The following is a 13716-nucleotide window of genomic DNA, read 5'->3' on the forward strand; positions in this document are numbered from 1 at the left end:
GGATGAATATGGGTTACCGGCTTATTACCTCCTTAATTATATACAAATTAAACATGCGTTAGAGGCACAATTTAGAAACAGGAAGTTGGAATGGAGTAAGATGCCTGCACTCAGGAGAATCATAAGCTATAATATATCGAAAGGAGGTATTTCTGAGATCTATAGGTATCTAAAGGGAACAGAACAAGAAGGGGTAATAGAGGAGAAAAAAAAGGCAAAATGGGAAAGAGAGGTGGGCCCAATATCGGTAGAACAGTGGGAAAAGATTCTGGCATTGGGGGCGAAAGTTTCCTTATCTCCATCACATAGTATATCTCAAATGTATTTAATCCATAGGGTATATTACACTCCTCTTAAATTGTTTAGATTTGGGAGTAGACAGGACGCAGAATGCCAAAGGTGTGGGGACCGAAGAGGAGATTTAATACATATGATTTGGCGATGCCCAAGATTATATAGATATTGGGTAGGAATAATAGGGAAAATTAATAAAGTGTTTGGGTTATCATTGGAAGTAGAAGCTAAAATCTGTATAATGGGATTGATAGAAGAAGAGGAGGTATGAAGGGATATCCACACAGCGGTTATTAGATGCCTTTTTCAGGGGAGGAAATTAATTGCGTTTAAATGGCAGAGGAGGGAAGCGCCTACAGTAAAGGAATGGATGGAAAGGGTGAAAGATAACATAAAAAAGGAGGAATACATATATAGGAAAAGAGGTAATTATGGGAAGTTTGTTAAAATATGGGGAAAGTGGGGTGAGCAATGAGAAAGGGTGAGTAAGTTGCAAGAGTGATGGATGAAGGAGGGAATGAATGAGAGGTGGGGAGGGGGATGGGAGAAGGGAATGAGTAATTTGTTTAAGTTTGATGTTATTTAAAATTTTTCTTTTGTATAAATTGTGAATTGAATATTATCGGCGGAGGGAATGGGAGGGGGAGAGGGTTGATAGGGGGAGGGAGGATGGGAGGGGGGGATAAGGGAAATTTGTTTGTAAGGGGAATTATTGTATGTGATTATTTTGTGGCAATATTTGTAAATTTGAATATAAAGCAAATAAAATAAAAAAATTTAAAGATTAAAAAAAAAAAAAAAAGATCCGATCGCACATTTTACGTTGGAAGTCTGACCGTGTGTACAGGGCAGTAGAGGCATCCCCATAAAGACTTGCAGCTGTAATTACAGCGAATGGTGATTCTACAAAGTATTGACTCAGGGGGGCTGAATACAAATGCACACTTTTCACATATTTATTTGTAAAAAGTTTTGAAAACCATTTATCATTTTCCTTCCACTTCACAATTATGTACCACTTTGTGTTGGTCTATCACATAAAATCTCAATAAAATACAATTATGTTTTTGGTTGTGACATGACAAAGTGTGATATATTTAAAGGGATATGAATACTTTTTCAAGGCACTGTATACCCAGTGAAGTAACCAGCCTCAGGTGATGCACAGAGATTAACCACTTAAGGACCGCCGTATTGCCATTGTACGTCATCGCAATGGCACAGGCAGGCACAAGCACGTACATGTACGTGCCTGCCTTCCAGCGGGTGGGGGGTCCGATCGGACCCCCTCCCGCTGGATACGGCGGTCCGGTTCGCTTCAGGAGCGATCCGAGATGAGGGGATGGCCGTTGGTTTCTGGCCACCCGCTCTCGATCGCTCCTGGCGAATGAGAAGCTTCCTCCCACTGTGTATTGTATACACAGGCAGGGAGGAAGTGATGTCATTCTCCTCAGGGCGGTCTTTTTGACCGGACTACGAGGAGAAGACAAAGTAAGTGTGCACCAACACTACACTGACATGTAGGCACACACAGGCACACAAACCCCCCCCGATCCCCCCCGATCGCCCCCCGATCCCCCCCCCCCCAATCACAGTGTCACTGATTGCAGTGATCATTTATTTACTGATCACAGTAAAAACTGTCAGGGCAGTTAGTGTTAGGTCCAGGGTAGCCCCCTACCACCCCCCAATAAAGGTTTAACCCCCTGATTGCCCCTAGAGTTAACCCTTTCACCCCCTTTTGCCAGTGTCACTAAGCGATCATTTTTCTGATCGCTGCATTAGTGTCGCTAGTGTCGCTAGGTAGCTAGTTATTTTTTTAGGTTCCCCGCCAGGTTTTTATAGCGCTAGGTACCCCGATATACTACCCAATAATGGTTTTAACCCCCTGATTGCCCCTAGTTAACCCTTTCACCCCCTTTTGCCAGTGTCACTAAGCGATAATTTTTCTGATCGCTGCATTAGTGTCGCTAGTGTCGCTAGGTAGCTAGTTTTTTTTTTAGGTTCACCGCCAGGTTTTTATAGCGCTAGGTACCCCGATATACTACCCAATAATGGTTTTAACCCCCTGATTGCCCCTAGTTAACCCTTTCACCCCCTTTTGCCAGTGTCACTAAGCGATCATTTTTCTGATCGCTGCATTAGTGTCGCTAGTGTCGCTAGGTAGCTAGTTTTTTTTTAGGTTCACCGCCAGGTTTTTATAGCACTAGGTACCCCAATATACTACCCAATAATGGTTTTAACCCCCTGATTGCCCCTAGTTACCCCTTTCACCCCCTTTTGCCAGTGTCACTAAGCAATCATTTTTCTGATCACTGCATTAGTGTCACTAGTGTCGTTAGGTAGCTAGTTATTTTTTTAGGTTCACCGCCAGGTTTTTATAGCGTTAGGTACCCCGATATACTACCCAATAATGGTTTTAACCCCCTGATTGCCCCTAGTTAACCCTTTTACCCCCTTCTGCCAGTGTCACTAAGCGATCGTTTTTCTGATCGCTGCATTAGTGTCACTAGTGTCGTTAGGTAGCCAGTTAGTTATTTAGGTTCCCCGTCAGGTTTTTATATAGCGCCAGGGACCCCCATATACTACCTAATAAAAATTTGAACCCCCTGATTGCCCCTAGTTGACCCTTTCACCAGTGATCATCGTATAAGTGTTACGGGTGACTCTGGTTAGTTTGCTTTTTATAGCATCAGGGCACCCACCATTTATTACCCAATAAAGGTTTAACCCCCTGATCACTCGGCGGGTGATATCAATTAGGTTTTAGGGTCAGGGTCTGTGTCGCCCCAGGCAGCGCTAGGTTAGTGCCAGTACGGCTAACACCCACACGCAGGGGCGGGCTGGGCCAGGGGGCAGGGATGCAATTGCCCCCTGGGCTGCTCTGATATGCGGTGGCAAAGGCTGCTGTGCTGTCAGCTCAAAACCGCAACATGCACAGTTCTTGAGCTGGCCGAGTCCAGTACTGTGAGCCAGCGATGTCTTCATGTCAGGGCTGACAGTCTGTGTTACACAGCACAGCCCCGCCCAGCCCCTCCCTACTCCACACCATTGGCTGGCAGAGGCTGGACCTGCTCTCTGCTCAATCTGAGCAGTTGTCTGGAATCCAGTGAGGCTCCTGGGAGGCTGGGACCATCCAAGTAAGTGAGCTCCTCCTCTCTCCTCCTCTCTGCAGCCAAAGAGTTTTTTTCTAGCAGCCTGTGCCAGTACCTTGCCCTCCTAGGGCTAGGTGGTATGATGTGGGCTCTCACTGACATGCTGCAGTTTGGCTGCAGTGCTGGTGTACTGGCAGTCATCCTGCATGTTGCCCCTGGGACATAGAGGATGCACATTTTTACTGCATGTTCTGAAAGTGCACAAAACGTCCTGCATGCTGCATGTTTGGTGCACTTTCAGAACGTGCAGCAACAATGAGTAACCTAAAAGAAGTCTGAGGGGGTGTGACACCCGCCAGTACACCCCCACTGCAGCCAAACCGCAGCACACCAGTGTGAGCCTAAATGCTTGTATTCACTTGCAGCAGCCACTGCCACTCCTCTGAAAAGTGATCCATGCTCAGGTCACTTTTCAGAGGCATTTGACAGGCAGTGAATAGTTGATATCACATTTCATCCCTGCCTGCTTTAACCCCCCTAAATGCCAATCCCTGCAGGTAATGACACAGTTCACTTTGAACTCCACCTTATTTCCATTACTCTCTGTAGGTATTAGATGTGGTCTCACCTTTTTGTTTGCACATCTAATACCAAAGGGTACTTTCACACTGGGGCGATGTGGGCGGTAGTGGTACAGCGCTGCTTGTTTTAGTGGCGCTTTACCATTGTTTTAGTGGCGCTAGCGGGGCACTTTTAACCCCCACTAGTGGCCAAAGAAAGTGTTAAAAATGGCCGTGTGGCATTAATTTCAATGGGCTGGGCACCTCTCCCAAACCGCCCCAATAATGCTGCTTGCTGGACTTTTTAGAATGTCCTTCACGCGCACCGCCCCAGTGGGAAACCTGGGGTGGCATAAGAAGCGCTTTACAGGTGCTATTTTTTAGCACTAAAACGCCTGTACAGCTCCTTCAGTGTTAAAGGACCCTAAAGAGAGTTCTGGAAATAAGGTGGAGTTCAAAGTGAATTTCTACACCTAAGTGGAGCCCCCCTTTCAGAAGATTTGAGGATATTATTAAACCCAGAGACTGGTGGACTCTATAGACGAATTGAAATTCTGCCGGTTCAGCAGGCATTTCAATCTATCTCTATGCAGACTGGTTGTATTTTTTAGCACTAAAACGCCTGTACAGCTCCTTCAGTGTTAAAGGACCCTAAAGAGAGTTCTGGAAATAAGGTGGAGTTCAAAGTGAATTTCTACACCTAAGTGGAGCCCCCCTTTCAGAAGATTTGAGGATATTATTAAACCCAGAGACTGGTGGACTCTATAGACGGATTGAAATTCTGCCGGTTCAGCAGGCATTTCAATCTATCTCTATGCAGACTGGTTGTACAGAATTTGACTCCATCAACTGACAGTACAACCAGCGTGTCTTTATGTTTTTTAGCGATCAGTGCTGGCTGCTATAGCTGCCAGCAGTGATCACTGTATTCTGATGGCTTAGAAACTTTCACCTCAGAGCACACACCGACACACGGCTCTTACGGAAGCTTGGTAATTCAAGTTCTGGGCTTCCCTAACATTACAGCCCTGTGGGGCTGTGACCAAGTCTGGGCAAGAGCTGGGATATGACATGACTTACCTCATATCCCTGCCACTCCTAAACCTGCTCCACTGCAGCACCAGGCCCACAATGTCCTTAATCTGGCCAGTGCTCCGGCATGCGCCTGCATGTGCATTTCTTACTATCCACAATTGAGACAGGAGGAACCTGCACCCTGGTGAATCTGGTGTTCATGCCGGGGAGACAGCAGGACTTGCGTGTTTAGCCTGCTGCGCTCACTGTGACTCTCAGCTACTCTGCTTGCTTGGCTTGCCCAGTGGTGTGGTGCTCACTCACCAGAGAAGCTCCGGACTCCACAGGTAGTGCTTAGTGTGGTGGCAGTGACAGCACAGTCTTTAGTCTTCATCTTCCTGCAGTCTCATTGGTCTGTGTACTGGGTGTGGGGAAGGGGCAACCTTTTTTTCTCAGTCTCTCTGGGGGAAATCATGCAGTCTCTTTCTGAGAGACTGCTCCATTCTCTGAGAGACTGCTCCACTTCACACTGCCTGTACAGAGACTGACTGCTTCACAGTGCCTGCACAGAAAGTGACTGCTCTCTCTGTGCAGGCAGTGTGAAGCGGTGTCTGTGCAGGCAGTGTGAAGCGGGGTCTCTCTCTGTGGAGGCAATGTGAAGCGGGGTCTGTGCAGGCAGTGTGAAGCAATCTCTCTCTGTGGAGGCAGTGTGAAGCGGTCTCTCTCTGTGGAGGCAGTGTAAAGCGGGGTCTGTGCAGGCAGTGCGAAGCAGTCTCTCTCTGTGGAGGCAGTGTGAAGCGGTCTCTCTCTGTGGAGGCAGTGTAAAGCGGGGTCTGTGCAGGCAGTGTGAAGCAGTCTCTCTCTGTGGAGGCAGTGTGAAGCGGTCTCTCTCTGTGGAGGCAGTGTGAAGCAGTCTCTCTCTGTGGAGGCAGTGTGAAGCGGTCTCTCTCTGTGGAGGCAGTGTAAAGCGGGGTCATTGCAGGCAGTGTGAAGCAGTCTCTCTCTGTGGAGGCAGTGTGAAGCGGTCTCTCTCTGTGGAGGCAGTGTGAAGCGGTCTCTCTCTGTGCAGGCAGTGTGAAGCGGTCTCTCTCTGTGGAGGCAGTGTGAAGCGGGGTCTCTCTCTGTGCAGGCAGTGTGAAGCGGTCTCTCTCTGTGGAGGCAGTGTGAAGCGGGGTCTCTCTGTGGAGGCAGTGTGAAACGGTCTCTCTCTGTGGAGGCAGTGTGAAGCGGGGTCTCTCTGTGCAGGCAGTGTGAAGCGGTGTCTCTCTGTGGAGGCAGTGTGAAGCGGTCTCTCTCTGTGGAGGCAGTGTGAAGCGGTCTCTCTCTGTGCAGGCAGTGTGAAGCGGTCTCTCTCTGTGGAGGCAGTGTGAAGCGGGGTCTCTCTCTGTGCAGGCAGTGTGAAGCAGTCTCTCTCTGTGGAGGCAGTGTGAAGAGGGGTCTCTCTGTGGAGGCAGTGTGAAGCGGTCTCTCTCTGTGGAGGCAGTGTGAAGCGGGGTCTCTCTCTGTGCAGGCAGTGTGAAGCAGTCTCTCTCTGTGGAGGCAGTGTGAAGCGGTCTCTCTCTGTGGAGGCAGTGTGAAGCGGTCTCTCTCTGTGGAGGCAGTGTGAAGCGGTCTCTCTGTGCAGGCAGTGTGAAGCGGTCTCTCTCTGTGCAGGCAGTGTGAAGCGGTCTCTCTCTGTGCAGGCAGTGTGAAGCGGTCTCTCATTGTGCAGGCAGTGTGAAGCGGGGTCTCTCTCTGTGCAGGCAGTGTGAAGCGGGGTCTCTCTCTGTGCAGGCAGTGTGAAGTAGTCTCTCTCTCTGTGGAGGCAGTGTCAAGCAGTCTCTCTCTCTCTGTGGAAGCAGTGTCAAGCAGTCTCTCTCTCTTTGGGGCAATGTGGAGCAGTCTCCCTCCCTCTCTCTCTGTATGGGGAATGTGGTGTAGATGGGTGGTGAGCTGATTCAGTGGTTCAGTGGGCCACTTGACTGGACTTGCCCACCAGGCCTAAGGCTGCCAGCCCTCCCCTGCCCACACGCAAAGCATAAACCTCCCGTAGTGGTATAGAATCTGAACAGATCAATATCTGATCTGATCAGATCTATACTAGCATCCCCAGCAGTTTAGGGTTCCAAAAAAACGCATTGTTAGCGGGATCAGTCCAGATACCTGCTAGCACCTGCATTTTGCCCCTCTGCCCAGCCCACCTAAGTGCAGTATCGATCGATCGATCACTGTCACTTACAAAACACTAAAAACATAACTGCAGCGATCGCAGAGTCAGGCCTGATCCCTGCGATCGCTAACAGTATTTTTGGTAGCATTTTATATTTAAATCCGGAAGGCAGTGCTTGGTTTTCGGGGTCCTGTACGTGGCTAGGTTCCCAAAAAGTCCCCCACATGTGGTATCCCCGTACTCGGGAGAAGCAGCAGAATTTATTTTGGGGTGTAATTTGACTTATGCCCATAGCATGTGTGAGCAATATATTATTTAGTGACAACTTTGTGCAACAAAAAAATTTTTATTTTTAATTCCTGCAACTTGTGGCAAAATATTAAATATTTCATGGACTCAACATGCCTCTCAGTAAATAGCTTGGGGTGTTTACTTTCCAAAATGGGGTCATTTGGGGGGGTTTTGTGTTATTTTGGCATTTTATGGCCTTCGAAACTGTGATAGGTAGTGAGGAGTGAAATCAAAAATTTGCACCCTTAGAAATCCTGAAGGCAGTGATTGGTTTTCGGGGTACCGTACGCAGCTAGACTCCCAAAAAGTCCCACATATGTGGTATCCACGTACTCAGGAGAAGCAGCAAAATATATTTTGGGGTGCAATTCCACATATAACTATGGCATGTGTGAGCAATATATCATTTAGTGACAACTTTTTGTAAACTTTTCTTTTTTTTTGTGTCATTATTCAATCACTTGGGAGAAAAAAAAGAAATATTCAATGGGCTCAACATGCCTCTCCACAACTTCCTTGGGGTGTCTACTTTCCAAAATGGGGTCATTTGGGGGGAGGTTGTACTGGCCTGCCATTTTAGCACCTCAAGAAATGAGATAGGCAGTCGTAAATTAAAAGCTGTGTAAATTCTAGAAAATGTACTCTAGTTTGTAGACGCTATAACTTTTGCGCAAACCAATAAATATAAGCTTATTGACATTTTTTTTTACTAAAGACATGTGGCTGAATAAATTTTGCCCTAAATGTTTGACTAAAATTGAGTTTATTCGATTTTTCTTATAACAAAAATTTGAAAATATCATTTTTTCTCAAAATTTTCGGTCATTTTCCATTTATACCGCAAAAAAAAAATTGCAGAGGCAATCAAATACCATCAAAAGAAAGCTCTATTTGTGGGAAGAAAAGGATGCAAATTTCGTTTGGGTACAACATTGCATGACCGCGCAATTACCAGTTAAAGCAGTGCAGTGCGAAATTGTAAAAAGACCTCTGGTCCTTAGGCTTTTTATTGGTCCGGGGCTGAAGTGGTTAAACAAATCTTCCCACATAAGCTGTACCCGTTTATCTGTAATGCTCTGTTCTCCAGAGCCATTCAAAGTGTGCAGTTTACACAGGATTTCTGAGCTTCCAGAGGCAGGGGACAGGGATCTGCCCTCATACACAGCACAGCTTACTGAAGAGCAATGAGTATAATCTGAGACCTTTATGGAGGGAATGGGCACACACAATTCAGAGCTGAGATTATCAATCACAAACTGTGTGCTGGAGCCCCCCTCCCCACCCCCCTGGACACATGCAGAAATCACATTAGAAGCTTTGGATTATGTCAGATACACACTGTAGAAGGCTATGATTTGTTCATTTTTCATTTCAGAGGTTTGTAACTACTTTAAGGCATAGCATGTTTTAAAAATGCAACAACATAAAACCTACCTTGTGGCTTCTCTGGTGTCTCTCCATAGTATCCAGATGTCAGGAGATGTCTCTTTTGGATGGCTGCTACAATGTTATTCTGGCAAGAGACAGTGCAATCTGTACACGTTTGATCAGAGGCTGAGCATAAAGAGAGACAAAGAGGTCACATGGGGAAACATGGAGGTTAGTAAGAGTGGGGAGAGACAGGGAAGCATAAATGGCTTAAGGGATTTAAGGGAATAAAAGGAGTAGAAGAGAATAGTTGAACTTTAAGAAATGTCTTATTTATTTGGATGATTGTGATCAACCTATATGGGATTTATTTTTCACAATTATACTTACAGATGCTGAATTTGTCCCATGTCAGCTCTAACACTGAGAACTGAGCCCGTGAGCAGAGATCCGGTGACTGTCAGTCACCGCTCTCTGCTCTGCCCCCCCTTCTCACTGCTGGAGTGCTGGGCTTTGGAAGAGGTGGGAGTGGCTGGCTCAGGCTCTCAGCGGTTCACTGAGAGGCTGAGCTGGATGCTGGTCCAGGAATGTGGGCGGATCTAGACTCCATTGTTGCGATCTTGCCCAAGCCTGCACCAGCTCTGTAAAGTCAACAGACAGCGGACTTCAGCCCGCTGTCTGCTGAACACAGTTTACAGGAGTGCAGAAAAAACTGCACTCCTGTGATATATAGGAGGAGTACATCCAAACAAGCTTTGGTTGTACTTCCCCCTTAATTTTTTTAATTCCCCTACATATAGCTTATAGTTGCGCGGCACAGTGGTGTAGTGGTTCGCAGTAAGAAGGGTCGCTGGTTCAAATCCCAACCACACAACAACACTACCTGCCTGGAGTTTACATGTTCTCCGTGAGCCTGCGTGAGTTTCCTCCGGGTACTCTGGTTTCCTCTCACAATCCAAAGACATGCAAGTAGGTTAATTGGCTTCTGTCCAAAATTGGCCCTAGTGTATGAATGGGGACCTTGGATTGTGGGCTCCTTGAGGGTAGGGACCGATGAGAGTGTGCAATGTGCAGGGATAGGGACAATTGTAGACACTCACTCAGGTTGAACTGGATGGACTGGTGTCTTTATTCAACCTCACTAACTATGAAACTATATATGTACATGGAAGCAGCCATATTAGCTCATTCTATACACAGGTTCTTTTCCTGCGATGCAGTACTACACAATGGCTATAATTTACTGCTTCTTCTAACAATGCAAGTCTATGTATAGAATGACCTCTCTGCCTCATAATAGCCACAGCAGGTGAAGAGATAACCCAGGAAGCCAGACAGAAGATACAGCGGGTAAAATAAGTATTGAACTTAGCCCTCACATTTTTGTAAATATTTTATTATATCATTTCATGTGACAACACTGATGAAATTACACTTTGCTACAATGTAAATTAGTAGATGTACAGCTTGTATAACAGTGTCAATTTGCTACCCCCTCAAAAAAACTCAACATACAGACATTAATGTCTAAACTGCTGGCAACAAAAGTGAGTACACCCTATAAAGTGTCAGTATTTTGTGTGGCCACCATTATTTTCCAGTCCTGCCTTAACCCTGTTGGGCATGTAGTTCACCAGAGCTTCACAGGTTTCCACTGGAGTCCTTTTCCATGTCCTCCATGACGACGTCACGGTGCTGGTGGATGTTAGAGACCCTGTGCTCCTCCACCTTCCATTTGAGGATGCCCCACAGATGCGCAATAGGGTTTAGGTCTTGAGACATGCTAGGCCAGTCCATCACCTTTACCCTCAGCTTCTTTAGCAAGGCAGTGGTTGTCTTGGAGGTGTGTTTTGGGTTGTTATCATGTTGGAATACTGCCCTGAGGCCCAGTCTCCGAAGGGAGGGGATTGTGCTCTGCTTCAGTATGTCACAGTACACGTTGGCATTCATGGTTCCCTCAATGAACTGTAGCTCCCCAGTGCTGGCAGCACTCATGCAGCCCCAGATCATGACACTCCCACCACCATGCTTGATTGGAGGCAAGACACACTTGTCTTTGTACTCCTCACCTAGTTGCCGCCCCACACGCTTTACACCATCTGAACCAAATAAGTTTATCTTGGTCTCATCAGACCCCAGGACATGGTTCCAGTATATAGTCTGAGCACTGACCCCCCATCCCCTTAACCTCTGCAGCAATACTGGCAGCACTCATACGTCTATTTCCCAAAGACAACCTCTGGATATGACGCTGAGCATGTGCACTCAACTTCTTTGGTCGACCATGGCAGGGCCTGTTCTGAATGGAACCTGTTCTGTTAAACCACTGTATGGTCTTGGCCACCGTGCTGCAGCTCAGTTTCACGGTCTTGGCATCTTCTTATAGCCTAGGCTATCTTTATGTAGAGCAACGATTCTTTTTTTCAGATTCTCAGAGAGTTCTTTGCCATGAGGTGTCATGTTGAACTTCCAGTGACCAGTATGAGAGAGTGAGAGCAATAACACCCAATTTAACACACCTGCTCCTCATTTACACCCGAGACCTTGTAACACTAACGAGCCACATGACACCGGGGAGGGAAAATGGCTAATTGGGCCCAAATTGGATATTTTCACATAGGGGTGTACTCACTTTTGTTGCCAGCGGTTCAGACTTTAATGGCTGTGTGTTGAGTTATTTTGAGGGGACAGCAAATTTACACTGTTATACAAGCTGTACACTCACTACTTTACATTGTAGCAAAGTGTAATTTCTTCAGTGTTGTAGATATGATAAAATATTTACAAATAATGAAGATGAAACGAGGTTTACATTGCAGCACGACAATGATCCCAAACACAAAGCCAAGGAAACTCTTAAGTGGTTTCAAAGAAAGAAAATAAAGCTGCTAGAATGGCCCCGCCAATCACCTGACATGAATCCAACAGAAAATCTATGTAATGAGCTGTGTGAAGTTGGCACCCCATGTTTGTAAAACCTGAATAAAAATATACCATTCGTTTGTGCCGCGTTTGTGCTGATTTGTGCCCCAAAAATTAGTGTTTGTGCCGGTTCGGTTTCTGAAATATTAAACATTCAATTTAATGCAAGCCCCGCCCACTTTGCACCCCACGTTGCTGAATTTGAAAAACAAACGCGCCATTTGTTTGTGCCGCGTTTGTGCTGGTTTGTGCTGCAAAAATAAAAGTCTGTGCCGCTTTGGTTGCGGAGATATTGTGCGTTATAGTTGCTGAAACCCCGCCCACTTTGCACCCCACGTTACAGAATTTGAAAAACAAACGCGCCATTCATTTGTGCCGCGTTTGTGCTGGTTTGTGCTGCAAAAATAAACGTTTGTGCCACTTTGGTTGCGGAGATATTGTGCGTTATAGTTGCTGAAACCCCGCCCACTTTGCACCCCACATTACCGAATTTGAAAAACAAACGCGCCATTCGTTTGTGCCGCGTTTGTGCTGGTTTGTGCTGCAAAAATAAACGTTTGTGCCGCTTTGGTTGCAGAGATATTGTGCGTTATATGTTGTGAAACCCCACCCACTTTGCACCCCACGTTACTGAATTTGAAAAACAAACGCGCCATTCGTTTGTGCCGCGTTTGTGCTGGTTTGTGCTGCAAAAATAAACGTTTGTGCCGCTTTGGTTGCGGAGATATTGTGCGTTATATGTTGTGAAACCCCGCCCACTTTACACCCCACGTTACCGAATTTGAAAAACAAATGCGCCATTCATTTGTGCCGTGTTTGTGCTGGTTTGTGCTGCAAAAATAAACGTTTGTGCCACTTTGGTTGCGGAGATATTGTGCGTTATATGTTGTGAAACCCCGCCCACTTTACACCCCACGTTACCGAATTTGAAAAAAAAATGAGCCATTCGTTTGTGCCGCGTTTGTGCTGGTTTGTGCTGCAAAAATAAACGTTTGTGCCGCTTTGGTTGCGGAGATATTGTGTGTTATATGTTGTGAAACCCCGCCCACTTTACACCCCACGTTACCGAATTTGAAAAACAAACGCGCCATTCGTTTGTGCCGCGTTTGTGCTGGTTTGTGCTGCAAAAATAAACGTTTGTGCTGCTTTGGTTGCGGAGATATTGTGCGTTATATGTTGTGAAACCCCGCCCACTTTACACCCCACGTTACCAAATTTGAAAAACAAATGCGCCATTCGTTTGTGCCGCGTTTGTGCTGCAAAAATAAACGTTTGTGCCGCTTTGGTTGCGGAGATATTGTGCGTTATATGTTGTGAAACCCCGCCCACTTTACACCCCACGTTGCCGAATTTGAAAAAAAAACGAGCCATTCGTTTGTGCCGTGTTTGTGCTGGTTTGTGCTGCAAAAATAAACGTTTGTGCCGCTTTGGTTGCGGAGATATTGTGTGTTATATGTTGCGAAACCCCGCCCACTTTACACCCCACGTTACCGAATTTGAAAAACAAACGCGCCATTCGTTTGTGCCGCGTTTGTGCTGGTTTGTGCTGCACAAATAAATGTTTGTGCCGCTTTGGTTGCGGAGATATTGTGTGTTATATGTTGTGAAACCCCGCCCACTTTGTACCCCATGTTACCGAATTTCAAAAAAAACACGCGATTCGTTTGTTCCGCGTTTGTGCTGGTTTGTGCTGCAAAAATAAACGTTTGTGCTGCTTTGGTTGCGGAGATATTGTGCGTTATAGTTGCTGAAACCCCGCCCACTTTTCACCCCACATTGCTGAATCTTAAAAACAAACACACCATTTGCTTCTGCCGGGTTTTTGCTGGTATAGTTGCAGAGATATTGAGCAGTATATATTGTCAAACCACAACAACTTAGCACCTCGTTATTAAATCATACATACAACTAGATTTATTTGTTAATGGTTTGTGCAGATTTGGTGGATATTATACATGTTTTACTTCATATGCATAGTTTTGCCACCCCCACAGGTGTCCCCCCCTTTCCGATTCTCTAGTGC

General features: G+C 46.2%; 1 protein-coding gene across 3 annotated transcripts in view; it reads right to left on the reverse strand.

Moving 5' to 3' along the window:
• Positions 1-13716, reverse strand: part of VWA7 (von Willebrand factor A domain containing 7) — a 149809-nt gene that overhangs the window by 65771 nt on the left and 70322 nt on the right. For all 3 annotated transcript variants that reach the window (XM_077460996.1, XM_077460977.1, XM_077460986.1), the window contains one exon: positions 8838-8957. In XM_077460996.1, coding sequence (XP_077317122.1) covers positions 8838-8957 — 120 coding nt within the window. The remainder of the gene's footprint in view (positions 1-8837; positions 8958-13716) is intronic.

This window comes from Lithobates pipiens, unplaced genomic scaffold (assembly GCF_037356315.1).
Source record: "Lithobates pipiens isolate NorthernLeopardFrog02 unplaced genomic scaffold, aLitPip1_a1.2 Scaffold_1, whole genome shotgun sequence".
In the NCBI taxonomy this organism is placed as follows: domain Eukaryota; kingdom Metazoa; phylum Chordata; class Amphibia; order Anura; family Ranidae; genus Lithobates; species Lithobates pipiens.